The sequence below is a fragment of the Manis javanica genome, chromosome 9 (genome assembly GCF_040802235.1).
Source record: "Manis javanica isolate MJ-LG chromosome 9, MJ_LKY, whole genome shotgun sequence".
In the NCBI taxonomy this organism is placed as follows: Eukaryota; Metazoa; Chordata; class Mammalia; order Pholidota; family Manidae; genus Manis; species Manis javanica.
Window position 1 is genome coordinate 77,381,455 of NC_133164.1, and position 22,363 is coordinate 77,403,817.

The 22,363-nt window shown below is 36.6% G+C and overlaps 1 protein-coding gene across 1 annotated transcript in view; it reads right to left on the reverse strand.

The window, feature by feature from the left end:
- The window catches only part of RALBP1 (ralA binding protein 1), a 59,064-nt gene that overhangs the window by 19,988 nt on the left and 16,713 nt on the right, over window positions 1-22,363 (reverse strand). The window contains exons 2-6 of the mRNA XM_017672243.3: window positions 14,863-15,160; window positions 12,428-12,886; window positions 9,703-10,052; window positions 8,066-8,227; window positions 6,912-7,043 (exon numbers count right to left, since the gene is read on the reverse strand). Coding sequence (XP_017527732.3) covers window positions 6,912-7,043; window positions 8,066-8,227; window positions 9,703-10,052; window positions 12,428-12,886; window positions 14,863-15,106 — 1,347 coding nt within the window. The 5' untranslated portion in view covers window positions 15,107-15,160. The remainder of the gene's footprint in view (window positions 1-6,911; window positions 7,044-8,065; window positions 8,228-9,702; window positions 10,053-12,427; window positions 12,887-14,862; window positions 15,161-22,363) is intronic.

The following is a 22,363-nucleotide window of genomic DNA, read 5'->3' on the forward strand; positions in this document are numbered from 1 at the left end:
TATTTAAAGAAGGAAGAACAATCCCAAATGAATAGTCTAAATTCACAATTACTGAAACTGGAAAAAGAAGAACAAATGAGACCCAATGTCAGCAGAAGGAGGGACATAATAAAGATTAGAGCAGAAATAAATAAAATTGAGAAGAATAAAATACTAGAAAAAATTAATGAAACCAAGAGCAGGTTCTTACAGAAAATAAAAAAAATAGATAAACCCCTTGTCAGACTTATTAAGAGAAAAAGAGAATCTACACACATCAACAGAATCAGAAACGAGAAAGGATAAATCACAACGGACCTCACAGAAATAAAAAGAATTATTAGAGAATACAATGAGAATCTATATGCTAACCAACTGGATAACCTAGAAGAACTGGAGAACTTTCTAGAAAAATAGAACCTTCCAAGGCTGACTCAGGAAGAGACGGAAAATCTAAACCAATAAACAGCAATGAAATTGAATTGGTAATCAAAAAACTATCCAAGAACAAAAATATCACACCAGATGGTTTCACTGCTGAATTTTATCAGACATTTAGAGAAGAGGTAATACCCATTCTCCTTAAAGTTTTCCAAAAAGAGAGGAGGAGGGAATACTTCCAAACTCATTCTATAAAGCCAGCATCACTCTAACACCAAAACCAGGCAAAGACACCACACACACACAAAAAAATTACAGACCAATATCCCTGGATGAACACAGATGCAGAAATACTCAACAAAATATTACCAAACCAAATTAAAAAATACATCAAAAGATCATCCATCATGATCAAGTGGGATTCATCTCAGGGATGCAAGGATGGAACAACATTTGAAAATCCTTTAACATCATCCACCACATCAACACAAAGAAGTACAAAAACCACATGATCATCTTCATAGAGGCTGAAAAAGCATTTCACAAAATTCTACATCCATTCATGATAAACACTCTCAACAAAATGGTTATAGAGGGCAAGTACCTCAACATAATAAAGGCCATAGATGACAAACTCACAGCCAACATCATACTTAACAGTGAGAAACTGACAGCTTTTCCTCTAAGATCAGGAAAAAGACAAGGATACTCACTCTCCCCACTTTTATTCAACATAGTACTGGAGGTCCTAGCCACAGCAATCAGACAACACAAAGAAATAAAAGGCATCCAGATTGGTTACAAAGAAGCCAAACTGTCACTGTTTGCAGATGACATGATACTGTATGTAAAAACCCTAAAGAATCCACTCCCAAACTACTAGAACTAATATCTGAATTCAGCAAAGTTGCAGGATACAAAATTAATACACAGAAATCTGTTGCATTCCTATACACTGGCGATGAACTGGCAGTAGGAGAAATCAGGAAAACAATTCTATTCACAATTGCATCAAAAAGAATAAAATACCTAGAAATAAACCTAACCAAGGAAGTGAAAGACCTATACCCTGAACACTACAAAATACTCTTAAGAGAAATTAAAGAGGACGCTAATAAAACGGAAATTCATCCCATGGTCTTGAATACACAGAATTAATATTGTCAAAATGGCCTTCCTGCCTAAAGCAATCTACAGATTCAATGCAATCCCTATCAAAATACCGACAGCATTCTTCAACGAACTGGAACAAATAATTCAAAAATTCATATGGAATCACAAAAGACCCTGAATAGCCAAAGCAATCCTGAGAAGGAAGAATAAAGAGGGGTGTATCCCACTTCCCATCTTCAAGCTCTACTACAAAGCCACAGTAATCAAGACAAGGACACACCCACACAGATCAGTGAAACAGAATAGAGTCCAGATATTAATCCAAACATATATGGTCAATTAATATATGATAAAGGAGCCACAGATATACAATGGGGAAATGACAGCCTCTTCAACAACTGGTGTTGGCAAAACTGGACAGCTACATGTAAGAAAATGAAACTGGATTACTGCCTAATTCCATACACAAAAGTAAACTCAAAGTGGATCAAAGACCTGAATGTAAGTCATGAAACCATAAAGCTCTCAGAAAAAAACATAGGCAAAAATCTCTTGGACATAAAAATGAGGAACTTCTTCATGAACATATCTCCCTGGGCAAGGGAAACAGAAGCAAAAATGAATAAATGGGACTATATCAAACTAAAAAGCTTCTGTACAGCAAAGGACACCATCAGTAGACAAAAAGGCATCCCACAGTATGGGAGAATATATTCATAAATGACATATCTGATAAGGTGTTGACATCCAAAATATGTAAAAAGCTCACCCACCTAAACAAACAAACAAAAAATAATCCAATTGAAAAATGGGCAGAGGATCTGAACAGACACTTCTCCAAAGAAGAAATTCAGATGGCCAACAGGCACATGAAAAGATGCTCCACATTGTTAATTATCAGGGAAATGCAAATTAAAACCACAATGAGATATCACCTCATACCAGTTAGGATGACCACCATCCAAAAGACAAACAACAACAAATACTGGCAAGGATGTGGAGAAAGGGGAACCCTCCTACACTGCTGGTAGGAATGTAAATTAGTTCAACCATTGTGGTAAGCAGTTTGGAGGTTCCTCAAAAAACTCAAAATAGAAATACCATTTGACCCAGGAATTCCACTCCTAGGAATTTACCCTAAGAATGCAGAAGCCCAGTTTGAAAAAAACATATGCACCCCTATGTTTATCGCAGCACTATTTACAATAGCCAAGAATTGGAAGCAACCTAAATGTCCATCTGTAGATGAATGGATAAAGAAGATGTGGTACATATACACAATGGAATACTACTCAGCCATAAGAAGTGGAAAAATCCAACCATTTGCAGCAACATGGATGGAGCTGGAGAGTATTATGCTCAGTGAAATAAGCCAAGCGGAGAAAGAGAAATACCAAATGATTTCACTCATCTGAGGAGTATAGGAACAAAGGAAAAACTGAAGGAACAAAACAGCAGCAGAATTACAGAACCCAAAAATGGACTAACAGGTACCAAAGGGAAAGGAACTGGGGAGGATGGGTGGGCAGGGAGGGATAAGGGGGGGGAAGAAGAAGGGGGGTATTAAGATTAGCATGCATGGGGGGGAGGGAGAAAGGGGAGGGTGGGCTGCACAACACAGAGAGGACAAGTAGTGACTCTACAACATTTTGCTAAGCTGATGGACAGTAACCGTAATGTGGTTGTTAGGGGGGACCTGATATAGGGGAGAGCATAGTAAACATAGTATTCTTCAGGTAAGTGTAGATTAAAAATTTTAAAAAAAAAAAAAAGAAAGAAAGAAAGAAAAGGGGGATTACTCCTTAACAGGATAAAACTATTGGTAAATCAAAGATCAACGCATGCTTTAAATATCCTTAATGTTGATCACTTAAAGGGTGTCAGATGATCAGCTATGGAGGTACTCTTTTCTGATAATATTCCTTTCTCTTAATTAAAAAAAAAAAAAAAAGCAGTTACTGTGTGCTGACCTCCAATGAGTTCTGCACAGTGGTATAGAGGGCATGTCAAAGTGTGGGCAAAGGGTCTGTTTGTTTCTACGCAGAAGATCAAGGCCTAGCTTGGATACCCAGAAAATGAACTAAGATACGATATGAGGAGGAGCTTCCGGCATCAGCACTCTCTGGAGGACTCGTGCCGGGGGATGATCATCAAAAAGCCTCCACAGGGATCCGGACGATGCTGCGGTTGTGGCTGCATCCAGCCCACCATCTCCTGGACTTGCCATGAGAAGGAGGAGGGAGATGTCTAGGCTGGCATGTGCATACAGTGAGACAACGAATTTGACTGGATCTGTACTGTTGGAACTCAACCAGGAGTTGGGAGGGGTGCAAGTTGTAGCACCCCAAAATCTCATGACTATAGACTATCTATGGTTAAAAGAACATATGGGATGTGAACAGATCCCAGAAATGGGCTGCTTTAATTTGTCTGATGGTTCAAGTACAGTTGGACAATATCCATCATATCATAGATAAATTTTCACAAATGCCTAGGGTGCCTAAATGGTTTTCTTGGCTTCACTGGAGATGGATGGTAATTATAGATTTGCTTTGTTTATGTCACCGTATTCCTATTATGTTAATATGTGTGTGCAAATTAGTTAGTAGTTTAAAACCTATACATACTTAAGGTACTATACAAGAAGATATGTCAAAGAAATAATCAATCCTCCCAAGTTTCCTTCATATGCTACATCTATAGCTTTTCTTCTTCCTTCCTAATTACAACCCTTAAATAGAATTCGTGCCTCATATCGAATTTACCGAGGAGCATAATTCCTCCAGGTGGTAAAGATACCTCGAGACAAGTGCTGGGCATAGAAGCCACAGGGCATAAATCTGCAAAGAAGTAAAAAGCTAACCTTTGCAAACAATATGGCTTCTCTCTCACTTACCAACTTTACATTTCCCTGTGTGGCCCCGGAAGATGACTGGTTAGCCAGAGACGGGTAAGATTCCTCAAGGGAGGAACAACCTAAGACAGGCACAGTCGCAGGGGGGCCATCAGGTGAGAATTTGGGGATCAACAGAGGTGAGGCTCAGAACCTCACCCCCCCTGCTTTGAGAGAAATCTTCTGCATCCGTGGATGTCTTGCTGCCCTTGTCTAGCCTGGATTAATACTTAGTCCATAGGCACACACCTGATCATCTGATCATCTACATTTGCCCTCTTACAGCACTAAACTATGTTTTCTACCTTTATCTTGCATCTACCTTCCACTTCAGCATTTTATTAAAAATAAAAATAATAATAATAATAGGAGAAATGTGGGATCAACATATAAATCAAGTACAAAAATCAAATGAATATTCATATTTGACCTGATGGTTTATAGGTCATATTGCATGATCAAAACCGAAAGTTTCTGTGATGAATGCCCTTGTACTGTTCACCATGTAAGAATTTATTCACTCTGTAAGAATTCGTTCACCATGTAAGAACTTGTTCGTTATGCTTCAGAAGATTGGAGACTGACGAGAATTAGGCTTGAGATGGATTAATGATTGTACATTGAGCATTGACCCCCCTATACTGAATTTTATTGTTGTTAACAACCATTTGATCAATAAATATGAGAGATGCCCTCTCAAAAAAAAAAAAAAAAAAAAAAACTGAATTGTCTTATTAAGGTGTAAGAGTTTTTTTAAATATATTCTAGCTCAATTCCTTTACCAGATAATGTTTTTAACAGATATTCTGTCACAGCCTCTGGCTTGCATACTCATGTTCTTAGCAGTGTCTTTTGAAGAACATGTTTTTAAAATTTTGATGAAATTTAATTTAACAAATGTTTGTTTATAGTTTGTGAGTTTTTTGTCCTATTTAAGAAATCACTGCCTAACCTAGTCAACAACATCTTCTGTATTTTTTTTTTGAGTTCTTACTATATGATTTCATTTTGAGTTAATTTTGTATAATTTCTGTAGAAAGAGTCTGTGTGCTTTTTTTTTTTCTTGCTTTATTGCATTGGCTAGAATGAACCTCCATTCTATGGAGGTACACTGTTGAATATAAGTGGTAAGAGCAGAAATCCTTGCCTTGTGCAACCATTTCTTAGAGAAAAGCATCAGACTTTCACTAGTAAGTATAATGTTAATGGTAGATTTTTCAGAGATGCCCTTTATCAGGCTGATAAAGTTATTTGCTAACAGTTTTTATCATGAATAAATGTTGAATTTTGTCAAGTGTTTTTTTCTCCCTCTACTGATGTGATCTTGGTTTTTTTCTTATTTTTAGCCTGTTAACATATGAACTACATTGCTTCTATCTTTATAAGTTATGTATTCCTCAAAGTTCAAATCAACTTGATAGAAACTTTTGAGCATTTTGTGAATTAAGGAGAAGTCATGAAAATATACAGCATCAGAAAATCGGTAAAGGTAATCCATCGCTTTCCATATTGGTTCTAATTTGCTGCGTCATGACTCCTTTATCCAAGATGCAGAAGCAAGAAAAGTGAGAACCAAATAGAGATCCTTCACTTAAAGGCTGATGAGCAATGCCACACAGTTAACAATTACAATCATGAGGCCTGATTGGTTAGTCACAAAAACCAATTTCAGGCTGAATCATGAAGGGAATAATAACAACACAGGAATAGGAAGCAAAAGAAGATAATTTGCTAAGCAGGAGAAAAGAAGAAAAATACACAGACAGCTTCTGCTAGTCTGCTCATCCTTGAGTGCACGTGTAAAAACCTCATGAATGTTTGTTTCCTTTCTGATAAAGCTATCATCCACATAAATGCCAATCTCTAACCTCAAAACAATAAAAATACATGGATTATCTTTCTTTTAGCACAACCATAATGGCAACCCACCACTGATCATGCTCTCCCCCTGGAAGTTCTGTTTAGATCCTGCTGTTGAATCAACATGTGGACTTTCAAAGGGCCCAGCGATTTGGGATATCAGCCTTGGTGTGGGTGGGAAGCTCACAGTCCCAGAGCCCAGCAACACTATATAGAGGGGAGATCAAAAGTCTAACTCAAGTACCCCAAATTTATCAGGAGTCACATGTGACTCTTCCTATTATTCGGTAAAGAAAATCTCTCTTGATCTTTAGTACCTCCATGTGTTTCCAAAGAACTGACTCAAAGGTCTCAAATTCCCTTTCAGTCACTGATTGCTTCTCATCCTTAGAAAACTCTGTGTACAAGTACAAGCAGGAAATAAAAGATCCTGTAGTAAAATCATCTGTTTAAAGAAAAAAAAACCAACTTCCTAAATTAAATGAAACATTTTCTAGATACCAAGCTGAAGGATCAATAATCCAGAACTGGTAACATCTGAGCAAATAAATTCCCTATCAGGGTACTTCAAGAGGCATGTATATATTGTATTTTTAAAGCAAATAACTTAAAAATACTATTTAAGATTCTAGTGCATTCTTTTTATATTATAAACATGATGTACCAAAGTAAAAAATTTACTCACTTGTCTTTTAGCTTCCCTCAGTTTTCTTTTCAGGGCTGTCAAAATTCTTTGTACTTCCCATAATCTTTCTTCTTTAGATAAATCCTTTATCCCACCCTGCAGATCTCTATGTAAACAATTCAGAAGAAACTCCTAGAAAACAGTATACCACATACTGAGTAGTATTCCAGGTCTTATTATCTTAAAGCCACATGCAATTTCAAAAAGGTAAGAACAACTATTTTTCAATTACCATTAAAGGAATGAAATAATGACATGAATTTGTTTTTTGAAGGATATGACTGAAAAATAATTTTTATTTGTTCTGCCTGAGCACTGGTTTCTCATCCATTAATTTACATTGGCACAGTAGTTAATTCAGGTTCCTTCCCCCAACATGTCAACTAATAATAAATGGGAGCTCAGAGCAGATAAAAGGGGAAAAAAGCAAGCAGGGATTTGATAAATGTGTATGCAAATAAAAGGTGTAACAATTATCAAATGTAAGTAGATTTCTCATTTAGTCTTGAATTTCTTATTCAGCTTGCCAAACACACACACAACCAAATGGCTCTGTTTCTTCTGTCAAAGTACCATGGTGGAAAAGCATAGGATTTAGGGGTCAAATTCTGGTTCTATAGCTTAGTAACCACTTTGAAAAGACTAAGTTATTTAACTTCTCCAAATTTCAGTATTCTTGTCTGTCAAATATGGCCAATCAGAGCAAACTTGTCCAAATAAGCTAATGTTTTTGGACTGCTTACAATGAGCCTGGCACCATGCTCAGCATCTTTTATGCATTACTTCATTTATGGTAATCTTCACGTCAAACCTATGAAAGGAACTTATTTTAAAATGGAATCACCAAGGCTTTAATGAGATGCAGTGATTTGCCTATAGTCAGTCTGTTAATTAGAAGCAAAGCAAGAATTTAAAGCCAGGCCTTCTGATTTCAAGATCTGTGCTCTTTCCATGATGATATTCTGACTTAATTGGCATGAAACTGCACCAGATGGAAATTCCTGGCTTCAGTGTGCCATAAAAATGTGCTTAACACATAGCTCTAAACACACAGAAGGTGTTCAATGAACAAGAGTCATCACCATCATCATCGTTAGTCTCCAAAAGTGTCAGAGCAAAGGTTTTAGGGCCAAAGCATATGGACGAACACACACCTGTCTTCTGATCTCCTCTTTGATGCTCTCCTGGGTCTCTGGCAGTGTGGGCATAGTGGCCATGTTAGACCATCGAAGAGGTTTTGTCACTTGCTTTAGTATCACATTTCCAAAGAACTCTTGCACATGTGTGAAAAACACATACAGGACACGATTGCTGATCTAAGGAGAAAAAAATTTAAAAATTTGCAAGAAAACTATTAAAATTATCTTTTTATTTAATTTTTGTGTGTCTATCACAAAGTACATCCTTTAATCCTGGACACATGAATGGAAGTTTTCCTCAGTAGTGACTAGACATGCTTTGCTAATGAGGGGCTAATTTTACAAAGAGAATGGAAGAATATGACCTAAGTCATGTATGGGTAACTCAAGCACTCTTAGGAAAAAGATGCAGAAGCTGACGACCACCAATTTGTTCTTTTTCAGCACTATGATAGTAAGTGATTTAAGAAATCAAGTTATTTTGAGACCCTGTAACACACACAACTGGATGTCCTGAGGAACAGGAAGGAAGAACACTTGCAGTTGGAAAGCTGGGCTGAGAGTGAGAGCCCTCACTCCAGAAACAAATGCCTTCTGGCCACATCTGCACAGCTAGTGTTTAAATACGATGTTCATATGCTAGGAGTTCAGGACATTTGGTTGGCTGAAAAGCTAATAAAAGAAATTATTATCTACCTAAAACTTACTCTTATAACAGTCTTCAATCTTCCATGATACTATCATCCCTAATTTAGTAATATTAAGTAGCGATGTAACATTTACTGAATTCTGAAATCCTGACTTCCATGAATGATCAAATCGAAATTTGAGAAACATTTTGCTTCCAAAATACAATCAATCCAATAAAAGAGTCTTTAGTAAAAGAAAATACACTAATAAAAGCATTACTAATAATAACATAGTATACTGGCCAAAAAAGAGTGCTTACAATAAAAAATATAACAAGCATCTCATTTTTTGCCATTTGTGTTTGGCTTGAGTAAAATATCAATAACTCATAAAAGAAAATATATGCTCTTTGTCAATAATAAGTGAGCAGCAATAATGAAAGCCATATATTTATGTTGTAGAGATACCAATGAACATACCACCCAATTCCTTGAAATTACTCCTATAAAATGTTTCTCTGGGATCTACATTTATAAAGGAAACCCTCAGGTTAAATTCCTGGCCAAACAAATAATGCAAGGCCCCTTGTGTCTGAGTCTGATATGTATGTGATATAATTAAGCAACAATGCTATTTCAAGAAGTATCTGAATCTTTAAAAATCCATAGATGAACTCTGTAACTGTGGGTACTGTAGGCTCCTCCTCTACTCATGACAGATCACTCTCATCAGGTACTGGCTTATAAGCCTACACCAAAGATTGTACACACAATATTCATTGCACACAGTTACACAGCTGTACATTGGGAAAGTTACAGCTACAAACTGAAGGACAAATATGCCCATTAGCTTGTATGTTGGCACTGTCCACATTATGAAAGAAAAAGATCAATATTCAGGCTAATCCATTATCTACTTTTGCAGGTTAATTGCTTCATATGCAACTCAGCAACAGGTAATGTTCCCCTGACTCCCCAGGGCCAGCATCAGAGGGCACATGTGCAGAGAAGGCCATGATATACCTGAACGGTTGGGCTGAGCACTATAGAAATATTCTGTATATTCATTTTTGTTTCCAGTTCCTTTGCAATAACATGGTCCATGTGCACGATCAGCCAAGAAATCAGAAGGTAGTTACATTCTGGCAGTTCTTTCAGTAAGCGCTGAAATTCCTGCACTTTCTCACTCTCTGTGCTTCTCCCACACGCCTCTTCAAAGCGGGGCATAAGCTCTTTGGTAAGCAGATTCTCTGGAAGGTCTCGCAAATACTGCTTCAGCAAACTGGCTACAGTGTTAGGCTCATATTCTTCCAAATTTGGAGACTCCTCTCTGTCATAGGCTGCTTTCAGCTCATCCACCTTTGATTTAATTCCTTAAAATATTCAAATTCAGAAGAGAAAAAGAATATCGAGAAAAAAAAAAATCAAACACACAGCTTTCTCCTCTGTTGTACCCACCCCTGGAGGGAGACTTGAGAAGAACCAATCAGACAACAGCAAACCTCTAGCTATCAAGTATTTACCTGCACAGGGTAAATTCCTCTGTAAATAAGACAATATACAAGACTAATGGGTGAATTTAACCAAAAACTAAATGATAATGGAAAAACTCAATATTCAGAACAAAAGTCAGAGCAACCACAGACATATTAAGTAAATATGCCAACCAACTCAGAAAAAGAGTTGTTTTCAATTTAGATAGAACGGTAAAAATTCAGGCAAAACTACAGTCCAAGCAAGGTTGCTCTATAGGAATAGGCAAACTGTTTTTTCTGACTAGTCACAAGACTACCAACATAAAACATAACTCAGAATACATTTACATGCTTCAAAAAGTTGTGGGTAATTACTTGTAAGTAAAAATTGTACCATAAATGCAAAAGGTGAGTCTGCTATCTAAACACATTCTGAAAAGTATTCTCCATTAAATAACCCCCATCTAATTTCTATTTTTAAGTTTCAATTATTTATATGTTTTCTTAACCTGGAACAGAGCTGGAACAAAAAAAAAGTGAAATTTGGATTTCTAAAATCAAATTGTTTGCTTTTCTTACTAGACAGAAAGAAACACTGACAGAGTTGTTACTCTGAAATTATTATGAAAATGTTTTCCTTTTAAGAACTGGACTCTTCCAGTAAGGCATCCCAGGACATACTGGTTTTAAAACTGGAACATATATATAAATAACTGAGAATCAAAAACCTCCAGCAGAATTAAGTATTATTAGCATTCAAAAAGAAAAGTCACAGCCATAAACTCTGTAATCCACAGTGTGTCTGAATGCAGCATACTGCCAGGGCCTAAAGAAAGAAAGAAAAAATTTATCCAAGTAAGAGCATGGCCTTGAGGAGTCAATGCTCAGGTGAAGAGCTCAGTCTGAATGCTGTGACACACACATATGACGCAAAGTTCTGCTATGAGTCCACAAAAGAGTGCAAACATGAAAAATAGACCAAAGACAAAAGAATCCTTTGAACAAAGCTGTAGAAACTCTTCTGAGAAACTTTCTTCTAAAAACAAAATTTCTTCATGCCTATCAAAATCATGTGAGAGAAGCAGCTATGTTAGTGTTATTTAAATTTTTAAAAATCATTCATTATAAATCATTCTTGAGTCAACTTCTCAAATTCATTTAAGTGTGTTTATTTCTATGTAACTAAGGAGTTATAAATTGAAATTCAATACTTCATTTATTTCATTTTCTATAAAATAGCATTTTAGCCAAAATTAAATGATAACATTTATCTATGGGATTATGTAAAGGTTCCCCAAATTATCAAAAATGCCTACCCTTCTCAATCTTAAATACCAAATCTACTTTCTAGAAATGTATACGAACCAATTAAATGGAAGAACTAAGTAATCTTTCTTTATATTTTAAATGTGTATGATTTAACTCATCATGAAAGTATATATGACCAACAATAAATTTTATAAAATAGATCTTTAGTACCAAGAAACTAAATTATGAGAATGTAATGCTTTGGAACACAGATGTTGCCACAGGTCAGGACTTTCGTCCTATACCAATACAAAAGTCATACTGCTTGGTAAGAAATAAAATACTTTTACTTTAAATAGTATACATTTTGCTTAATTTCAGATACCCAATATGATTTACATTCTTTCCAAGTATGAAATTCAAATTTTCATACACGTGGAACACGTGTATAATTGGAAAACCAATTTCACTAATATATGTAATAGTTGCACATGGCTGACAGAAGCACTCACATTTGGGGCCTAAACAGTTAGCAAATAACATTTCATGCCTCTTAGCTGAACCCAGGAAATACATTTTATGATTGTGCCAATGAAAGTATTTCTAGGCCAAGAAGCATCCTTAACTCAGATGTCCATCCTTCTGCTATCTCCCTCATAACACTGAACCTCTGCTCAGAGAGGAAAAGAGGTGAGAAGAATAAAGCAGGGTCTGAGCTCACCCAAGTTTAGGGGACACATTCATACGTTTTGCTTAGACTCATTCTGGGCTGCTGCAAACTGTGAACAACTCGTATAAATTCATCAATGGAAGGAACATCATAAAAAAGCAAACTGCCAGCATGCGCGTGCACACACACACACACACACACACACACACACTGTGGCAGATTTTTGTTCAACTGGAAGGATCAAAGAAATGAATAAGGCTTAGGACCCATGTCACAATTTTCCTCACAAGTTAGTATTTTTTCCTTCCTTTGAAAAATAACAGTGAATTTTAAGGGAAGTGGGTGTCCCCAATACCTGAAACTCGGTAGATGCCTTCGCACTTCATGCCATACTTCTCTACGTAATCCACACACTCGCGGAACACCGCTGGCAGCCCAATGCCATCATACATCATGGTCCTCTCTGCCGCATCAGCCAAAGGAATCCCAAAAATGGGTCTGAGATTCGGAACATCAATCTGAGGCACCTCTGGCTCCTGAATTGGCTTCTTCTTTTTCTTCTTTTCCTTCCACTGCTTAACAACATCAGCTGCTGTCAAGTCTTTTGACTTCTTCTCTTTATGTTTTTCCTCTTTGTGCTTTTCTTCTTTATGTTTTTCCTCTTTGGGTTTGTCTTTTATTTTAAAATCCTTCTCTTTCTTTTTAGAAAAGCTGGGTTTCTTGAAAACATGGATTCCCTTGGACCTCTTCATTTTGGAAGGACTTTCAGCTTCATCCCCAGAGCTATCTTCCTGAAAGGCAGCATAGCCTTCAGCTGCCAAAGAGATGCAGGCAGTGTAAGTTTTATGTTTGTTTGTCGTCAAACTGCCCATATGCTTTCTGAAAACAGAATCAAAAAGAAAAAAAAAGTGCTACCTGGCACTAACTACCTAGCTTTTCACTTTACAGCAATCCCTCCTGGGTACTCCCCAGCAATGAAATGGGCTTCTTTTCAGCTAAAAAAATGCTGCAACAACATGTCTGGACCACAAGAGGATGGCATGCAGAGAACCAGTTATATCCTTGCAGCTGGTTTTATTTTATATGTTACGTGGAATTTTGGTAACTAAATATCATAGACACAAAAAAGGCTCTACATAAAGGGCTAATGGAAATAATCATTCTATAGAATAGAACATTCTTTCAGCACCTGAACAATGTCCTCTACCTTTGTTACTTTACTTAGCTTAGATCTTTTCAATTTTTCCATTTGGTCTCTGTAATTTGCGGCAATCTCAAACCATGACACAACTGCAGTGCTGTTTAGATGCTCCAGTCATTCCCCTATCACACTCCATTCTCCTGTCACTAGCTGTTAAGTTCTTTCTGGAGACTGCAGCAAGGACTGAAGCTTCATCTGGTTGCAGGACAGAACCAGGAAATTCCCTATCTCTGGATGGTGGCCAAATCCATCAGCCTACTTCCTTGTAGCAGAAGCCCTGGTTTTCACACAAAGACAATTGCTTTATATCATATCAGAGTTATCTTTAGTTTTGTTGTTTTTTATTATCTACAAATCTCCTTTTCTTTAGCCAGTTGCCTTATTAACTATCTTAAAATTAAACATTTAAAGTATTTCATAAATTTCCCTCTAATAAAAATACCACAAACCACACACCAACCAGAACAGCAGAAATCTTTAGGAGCATAATACCACGATGTAAAGCAACTGGAGTTCTGAGGCACTGCTGGTGGGAGCATAAACTGGTACAACCACTCTGGAAAACTGTTTTACAGGATCGATTTATGCTAAAATAAGCATGTTCTATTAGTGAGCAATCCCACTCCTAGCCATATACACAACATAAATGCACTAACATGTACAACATAAACACATACAACAGAAACACTGTTCGTAACTGAAAACAATGACCAGTAACATTAATGCAATGAAACAAAATCTAGCAAAAAAAAAGAATAACTGGATAGAATAACTGGGTGAATCTAGCAAACATAACACTGGGCAAAAGAAACTAGACACAAAAGGAAATATGCTTCCATTTATGTGAGTTCAAAAATCAGGCAGTATTAAGCTATGCGGAGAAAAGCCTACCTCTGGGAGGGGTGGAGGATTCCCTTTGAAGGGACAATAAAAGGGAATTTCTAGGGTGCTGATAATGCTCTGTTTCCAGATCCTTGCAATAATTACACAGGCATATCCATTTTGTGATAACTCAACAAGTTGTACACTACTTGTGCATTCTACCTTAACATTACGCTTCAAAACAAAGTAACTTAAAAACATTGTGAAACTGAAAATACAGCAATATTTAACTGAAAATAACTCAACTGATTTGCTTTTAACACACCAAAGAGCTATGCTCAAAAAATTCATCCTCCCTACTTAACAGGAGCTATAAATGGAAAGCGTCAGGGCATTCGCTTAAGACAAATGAATAACGACTTTCTTTACAGCTCCAAGAAAGTGTACCCAATGGCTTATACAATCTAACCAAGAAAGTAAGATTCTATAAGGGTAAAATTCCAACATCTACTTTTTATATTTTATTTAAAATGACCAATTTAACAAACTTCCACCAGAAAACTACCACTTCTGCAAAATTTATTTGTGAGAGTAAAACCCTAAGACAGAATTCAAGTATACAAATATCAAGACCTTGAAACATTAAGGGAACAGCAAATGTCAAACACACATCTTTGATTGGATTTATTTCCAGAGGATAGGAACATGTGATTAGAGCAGAAGTTTATCTAAAATATATCTAAAGCACAGAGAAAAATGGCACTTACTCCTTTTCTCCTTTTTCTTAAACTTTCCTTTTTTCTTCCCATGGTCTTTCTCATCATCAGACACTATATCGGGAGGCTCATGGAGGCTATCATGGGGAGGCGAGGGCTCACCAGTGCGGTACAAACCAGGAAACTTTGTAGGGCTTATCTCCTCAGAGCTGGGGGTTCGAGTAAGACCACTGCCATGCTCCACCCTGCGGTGTTCACTGGGGCTGCTGGTGGGTGGCAGGAAGCACTCGGTCATTCTGCCTCCCTGATGAGACGGTGAGAAGGTTTCTCTGTTACCTATCCATTACAACTGCAGAGAGGGAAAGAGATCATCACCACCACCGAAACACAAAAGCACCATGCACACACAAAACACTGCAATAAACTTGCATTTACAAATCAGAAGTATTTTTCCTCCAACCCCTTTAATGATACTCATTCATTATATCATCTCAAGTTACATTCCATGCACATTTCAGTTCTCAGTGGAAAGCACTGGGATCTTCAAGTATTAGAAAAATAAACCAAATGAAAATCAGTTCTTAAAGTAGCATACAGAGTTCCTTTTAAAAAGAACTCACCATTTTAAGGGGGTTCATTTTTATTGCTATCCAATACAAAATCTTACTATTTTTCTTTAAGTTATGGCCAAACAACTATAAATAAGAAATTACATGGAGTATTTATATAACAAACATGAATAGTCCGGTATAATTAAAATGTACAATACGGTTAAAGCAATGTATCTGATGATCCACACAATTATAGATCATCAAGTAGTTTTTTTGTTGGGCAGCTGCATCTGGGAGGTCTCTCCCTGTGTACTAGGTGGAACCTCAGCCTGGATGGGGGACAGTTCTTGACTGATCAAGAAAGAATTCTCAACAGATCAGTGGAGTGTAAGGAAGAAATGAATTCATTAAAGTGAGAGTAGTAGTGAATGGCAGCAGCCATGCAGGCAGCAGGGAGCAAGGAAGAGCAGAGGGAGAAAAGGGAACTTCACTGAACTCCTGCTCAGCACAGGGCAGATCCCTTGCCAATTCCTGAAGCCAGGGTCACCTGGCTTCCAGTCCGCTTGAATCTGTGTGAATAAAATGAAGGTTCGTGTGGCCAGGATTCTTGCCTGGCCCTGGTTGGCTAGCTCACGGCACACGTGTGGGCAGTGCATTGTTACTGGCCTCGCCCAGTGCTCCGGGAGACACAGTGGCACGGCTGCAAGGCTGCAGGAGAGGAGAGCAGAGCAGAGGCTGGAGTGGTGGCAGCGCCAAGGACAGAGGCCCAGAGGACAGCTGTGTGGGCAGAGAGGCCCAAAGGCAGAGGCCGGCTTGCTGCATGCAGACTTGCTCTGAGTGGGATTTTAGTGACTGACCTGCCCCATAGAAATAAAGTTGGGTATAACCTTTTCACCTCACAAACATTTCCTTTGGTCACATTGAATCCATAGTGAACTTGCCCAGGGCTGAAACCCATTGCGCGGTAACTAAGCCCCTACAAACCGAGGATTAGGGGGAGCTGCAGAACACTGGATAGAGTGAGATTATGTTCAAAGAACTTCCCAAACGCAAAGAAAGGAGATTTTCAGTCAGGTTACTAAAGAGCATGATCATACAGCTGCAGTCCTGGTCCAGGTCACCCAGGCAATAGGAACTTGCAAGCCCAAATCAAAGATCTTAGTAGCCCTTCCCTACTTGTCTGAAATAGGACAGAGAGAGAAGACTAGTGATTAAGTCTAGAAAAATGAATGAAATAGCAAAGTAACAAAGACACCACTGGAAGAGTGCAGAGACAAAATGCAGTAAATTGAGCAGAGAGAAGGCTTTACTTAAGGCAAAGTATACACTTAAAGAAAGGGAAGTACAGGCAATCTCAAGGAGGAACACTTAAAGGCTTAGGTTTCTGTCTTTTAAGGATCTCAAGAATTGGGCAAAGGGCCAGGGGGTATAGGCTTGACATGTGGTCTCTCATCTATCTCTGGTGAGAGAGATTATGTCATCATACATAGTTAGTCCTCTAGATATACTGTAAGATAAATTAACACAAGGAATTTCTTGACCCTGTTCTTCAAGATAGTGGTTACCCTCAAGCAGTGGGAACTTATCATTTAGGACTGCTTGCCCTGCCTTCAGATAGAGTCAATTATTGGCTGATTACCATAAAATAGGCTAGGAATCTTGCCTCCTAACTCCCTGGTTTTAAAATGGAATCTTAGCCTTAAGATAAGAGTCCCTTCTTATTATACTACTTAGATCTCAGCATTTTTTTTCATAGGCAGGAAAAATTAACAATGATGCTTGTCCCATGTCCCTGCTCTACCTCAGTCCCAGATTATGTGATACTAAATAGTTCATGTGCTGACAACTATTCTATTTTGTACTGAAGTAATGTTGAAAGAAACAAAGAAACCCTCATTTTCTCAATCCTAAAATATACACAATAGATTCACTGCAGTGAACACTCTACAGGACAACCACAAGAAGAGGTGAAGATTTGTTTGCATTTTCTTCTTTAGACAGAGGATACATAATGTAAGTACTATTCAAAAGTTACTTAGATTAGTCCTTACTGATTTTTATGTCTTCATGATATTCATTTGAAAAACTATTAGAATCATTTGTTTCTCTTTACACTCACTTTCAAGATTATTTTGCTATTTAAAAAATCCATAGCACTAAATGACAAGACTGATAAATCTGACCATAAACACATTTGACAAATGTGAAAGGAAAATTCTGCAATTTGTGATAGGCAATTTCTTTAAAAAAGCAAATACTTATCACGAATCAATGAAAATATAAACAAACCAAGACACCTACAGAAAGGATGTGAAGCAGTTCATAGAAAAATGACTGATATCCATATGAAAATAATGTGCAAGTACAATAAGTTACCATTTTCAAACATCAGACTGGCAAAGAACAAAAGAGGTATGTGACCCAGTGTTGGCAAGGACAGGAACAGGGACTTACAAAAGTATCTACTAATGGTAGACGTATAAATAAGCACAGTCTTTTTTGAAAAGCAATTTGGTTATATCTATCAAAATTTTAAATGTACTCTCTTTGATCCAGGAATTTGTCTTTTAGGACTTATCCTTCAAATATACTTTCATAAGAATTCAAAGATGAACACATGAAGATATTCCTTTCAGCACTGTAAAAGCAGAAACAAAATACCCTAAATGACTATCAACTGAACATCAGTTAAATTATGATTTACCCAAATAATGGAATATACAGTCATACTCCCATAACTTTTGAAAGCATTTAAGAAATAATTAACCACTGTTAACTCCTGGAGGTGGTAAAAGGGGAGAAAGAGAAAGTTTTTATTTTTTATTTTATCCCTTCTGTATACTTTCAATCTGTCCACTTATTACTTTTATTACTGTTATTGTTTTTAAAAATGATGAGGCCATTTTTAAAAATTTTGTAATGATCATGCATTAAAAATCATGTTTTTTATAATATTTAATAATGTAGGAAAAAAGCATTTACTTACAGCACAGTATCAATTTTTAAACATATGTACAAAAAATAGTAAGAAGAAGAGAACAATAACAGTTATTTCTTAATTGTAATATTATAAGTAAGCTAACTTTTCTTCTTTTGACTTTTCTGCATTTTATAAATTTTCTACTCTGTATACATTATTGCTTATATAATCAGGGAAGAACTGAAAACAGGAGAAAGTTCCATTAAAGGATCTATCAGCATCAGTATAATTTTTTTCTATTAAGCTATTATTTTTAAAAAGTACATTCTATTTTCTTTTAATTAAAAGCATCTTAAGTTTTAACAATCACAGGATTTGTGAGTTTGGAGGGGGCTAGAGTTCAACCAGACTAAAAGTTATACATTACAGATGAGGAAACTGAGCTCCAAAGATCTGGGAAGCCAAAACACAGCTGCGGGAAGGAGCACAGCTTTATGCTACAGAAATGCAGTTTATAGTTTAAAGGCATCCCATCCACACTGATCTATTTTGGTTTACGCTTACCTGCCTTTGCACATGCTGTCTTCAACCCCTAGAACCCAGTCCTTCCAGCATTTTTGCATGGCTAATCCACACCCACTCTTTAACATTAAGCCTGTAAATGGGCATGAGGAATCCTTTCGGAGAGAGAGAACTGGTCTAGATATGGACTGAAATGATAGTTACACAAATATTGAAAATCACCAAATTACACACTTAAAGTGAGTGAATCTTATAGTATGTAAATTATACCTAAATCTGTTTACTTGTTTTTAAAGGATCATGTACCAGCAACACCTTCTCTAAGAACCCTCCCTCATGACCTACCACGTCCAGTCTAAGCCATACATACCTCTGTCCTGTGCTCCCAGAATCTCAGGCCTCAACTCCAGCACTACATGTACCACTGCCTATGCATGTGTCTGTCTTGCCAAACAATGTGTGCACCCAGCATTTAACACAACACAGGGCATACATGAACTACTCAAATGGTTACTTAATAAATTAATTATCATTAGTCTCTTCTATGTGCTCAGCATGTTGTATACCACTGATAAGACAATGGCTAGAAGAAACGAACCTGGCCGTTAGCCTTAAATTTTTTTTTTGGTATTATTAATATACACTTATATGAGCAACATTGTGGTTACTGGATTCCTCCCCACCACATACCCCATTATAGTCACTGTCCATCAGCGTAGTAAGATGCTATAGAAACACTAGCCTTAAATTTTAATTAAGGAAAAAAAGAAAGGGAATCCAAATTTTATTTGGGTTCCTATGGCTTCAGGAACTTTCACATACATTAATCTTAGTACATCCTGTGTGAAGACACATTTTCCCATGTTTACAAGCAGGGGAACTAAGGCTTAGAGAACCGAAGTAACTTACCTAAGTCACAGAGCAAATAGGATGTCAAACTGGAATCTGTTTGACTTGAACAACACATTCTTTCCACCTAACTGTCCTTTATGTCTACACACACAAAGACAGCACATTTGCACCAGGAGGAACAGTGCAGTTAAAAACACCAGCAGAAAGACAGGGTGTATCATGAGAATGGCAAGAAGACCAGTCTGAACCAAAGCAGTTTCTGTGAAAAAGCAATGGGAAAGACAAGGTGGGCTCTGAACTGAATGCCAAGTGAATGCCAAGCTTTAAAGCTTTACTCTTTAAAAGAAAATTAAATTAGGAAAATTAAGTAGCAAGCCACCTATCAATGAAAGTATTTGTAAAACATGCATCTGACAAAGAACTCATTTATTCGGGGAAAAAAAAGTGTGTGTGTGTGTGTGTGTGTGTGTGTGTGTGTGTGTAATTGATGTGCAAGATAATATATGTATCTTACAATTCAATAAGACAATCCAATTAAAAAATGATCAAAATAGGAACAGATACTTCAAAGAAAATACACAAATAGTCAAAAAGGACATGAAAACGATGCTCAATATTATTACTCATTAAAAAAGTGCAACGATGCTCAATATCATTACTCATTAAAAAAGTGCAGATTAAAACTTCAAAATACCACTATCCACCCACTACAAAATTAAAAAGAGTGACAATACCAAGTATTGGCAGGGATGTGTAACAGCTGGTACTCTCGCTGATACTGGTGGGATTGTAAAATTGCACAACCACTTTAGAAAAGTGCTTACCACTTTAGAAAAGTGCTTAACAGTTTCTTACAAAATTAATACATACTTATATCCCCTAACAGTTCAACTCCCAGGTATTTACTCAAAAGAAATGAAAATGTAAGTCCATATGAAGACTTACCAATGAAAGTTCCTAGTACATCGATTCATTATAGACAAAAACTGTAAATAACCCAAATATGTCAACAGTTAACATAAATCAAGCTATATCCTTAAAATTACTGAGCAATAAAAAGGGAATTATTGATAGACACAACACAGCTGAATCTCAAAAACAATATTGAAAAGCATCCAGACACAAAACAAAACATGCCATATTGAGACCATGTATATGGAAATCTAGAACAAGCACACTAATCTGTAGTGACAGAAAGCCAATCAGTACATGCTGTTGGACAGATGTGATTAGGCAGGAAAATGAATGCAAAAGGGCATGAGAGAATTTTTGGGTGATAAAATATTTTATGTTTGTGGTGGTAGTTTCATAGATACACACAATTGTCAAAACACAAAGAACTGTACAACTCCAACTGGGTGCATTTTAGAGCTTGTAAATTAACCAACAATAATGTTTAAAACAAAAAGATTTTTTGAAAGAAATTGACAAGCTGATCCTAAAATTTTCAGAAATGCAAAGAACTTAGAACCATACCATCCTGAAAAAGAACAGAGCTAAAATAATCAAAACAGTGTGGTAAAATAATCAAAACAGTGTGGTATTGGGCTAAGGATAGATAAAAATATTAATGGAGCAAAAAAGAAAATTCAGACAGAGACCCACATAAATAGAGTCAATTGTTTCAACAAAGGTCCCAAAGGAATTCAAGGGAGAAAAGTAGTCTTCAACAAATGTTGCTGCATAACCATGTAGAAAAGGGAAACTCACCCCCCACCAGTCACATCAAACACAAAATGTAATTCATGGTAAATCACAGACCCAAAACTTAAAAGCCAAAAACTATAAAACTTCTAAAATTAAACATATTTTTGAGAACATCAGTAAGAATTTTCCAGACATGGACAAAAAGCATTAACTACAATATTAAAAATTAACAAATTAGACTATTGAAAGTAATAGTTCTGTTTAATAAAAGACCCTATTAAGAAAATTAGTAAGGTCAAAGACTTGGAGAATACACCTGCAATATATATATCTGACAAAGGACTTATATCCAGAATATATAAAGAACTCCTACAATGCAGTAATAAAAAGACAAACAATACAAAACAAAAATTGGCAAAAGAGTTGAGCAAACAATGTACAAAGTGAAATAAATGACTGGTCACTAAGTCCATGAAAAAAACTTCACATCATTGAACAAAGAAATGCAAAATAAAGCCATAATAAGCAATCAACACATACCATCTAGAATAGCTGAAATTTAAAATTTAAACAGAATGGGACAATTCCTAATGTTGGTGAGGATGTGAGACATCAGGAAATTTAATATATTGCTGGTGGGAAAGTAAAGTTTAGCCACTTTGCAAAAGTGTTTGGCAGTATCTTTTAGTTAAACTCTAACCATATGAACTAGCAATTCCATTCCTGAGTATTTGCCCAACAGAAATGGAAACATACATACACAAAACACTTATGATCAGAGTAACTTTATGCATAACAGATTAAAAACTAGATACATCTACATTTCCATCAAGAGACTAAACTGCAATATATTCATGCAATGGAGCATTAGTGTATTTTTAAAAGGAACAAAATACTCATACACACAATAAAACAGATGAAATTCAGAAAGCAGCACATCCAGACACAAGATTACATAATGCATGGTTGTACATTTTTTTCCATTGTGAAACGGGTTGTTTTAATTTCATTATCATGAACAGTGCTACCAGTGTTACAACATTGTGAGTATATTAAGGAT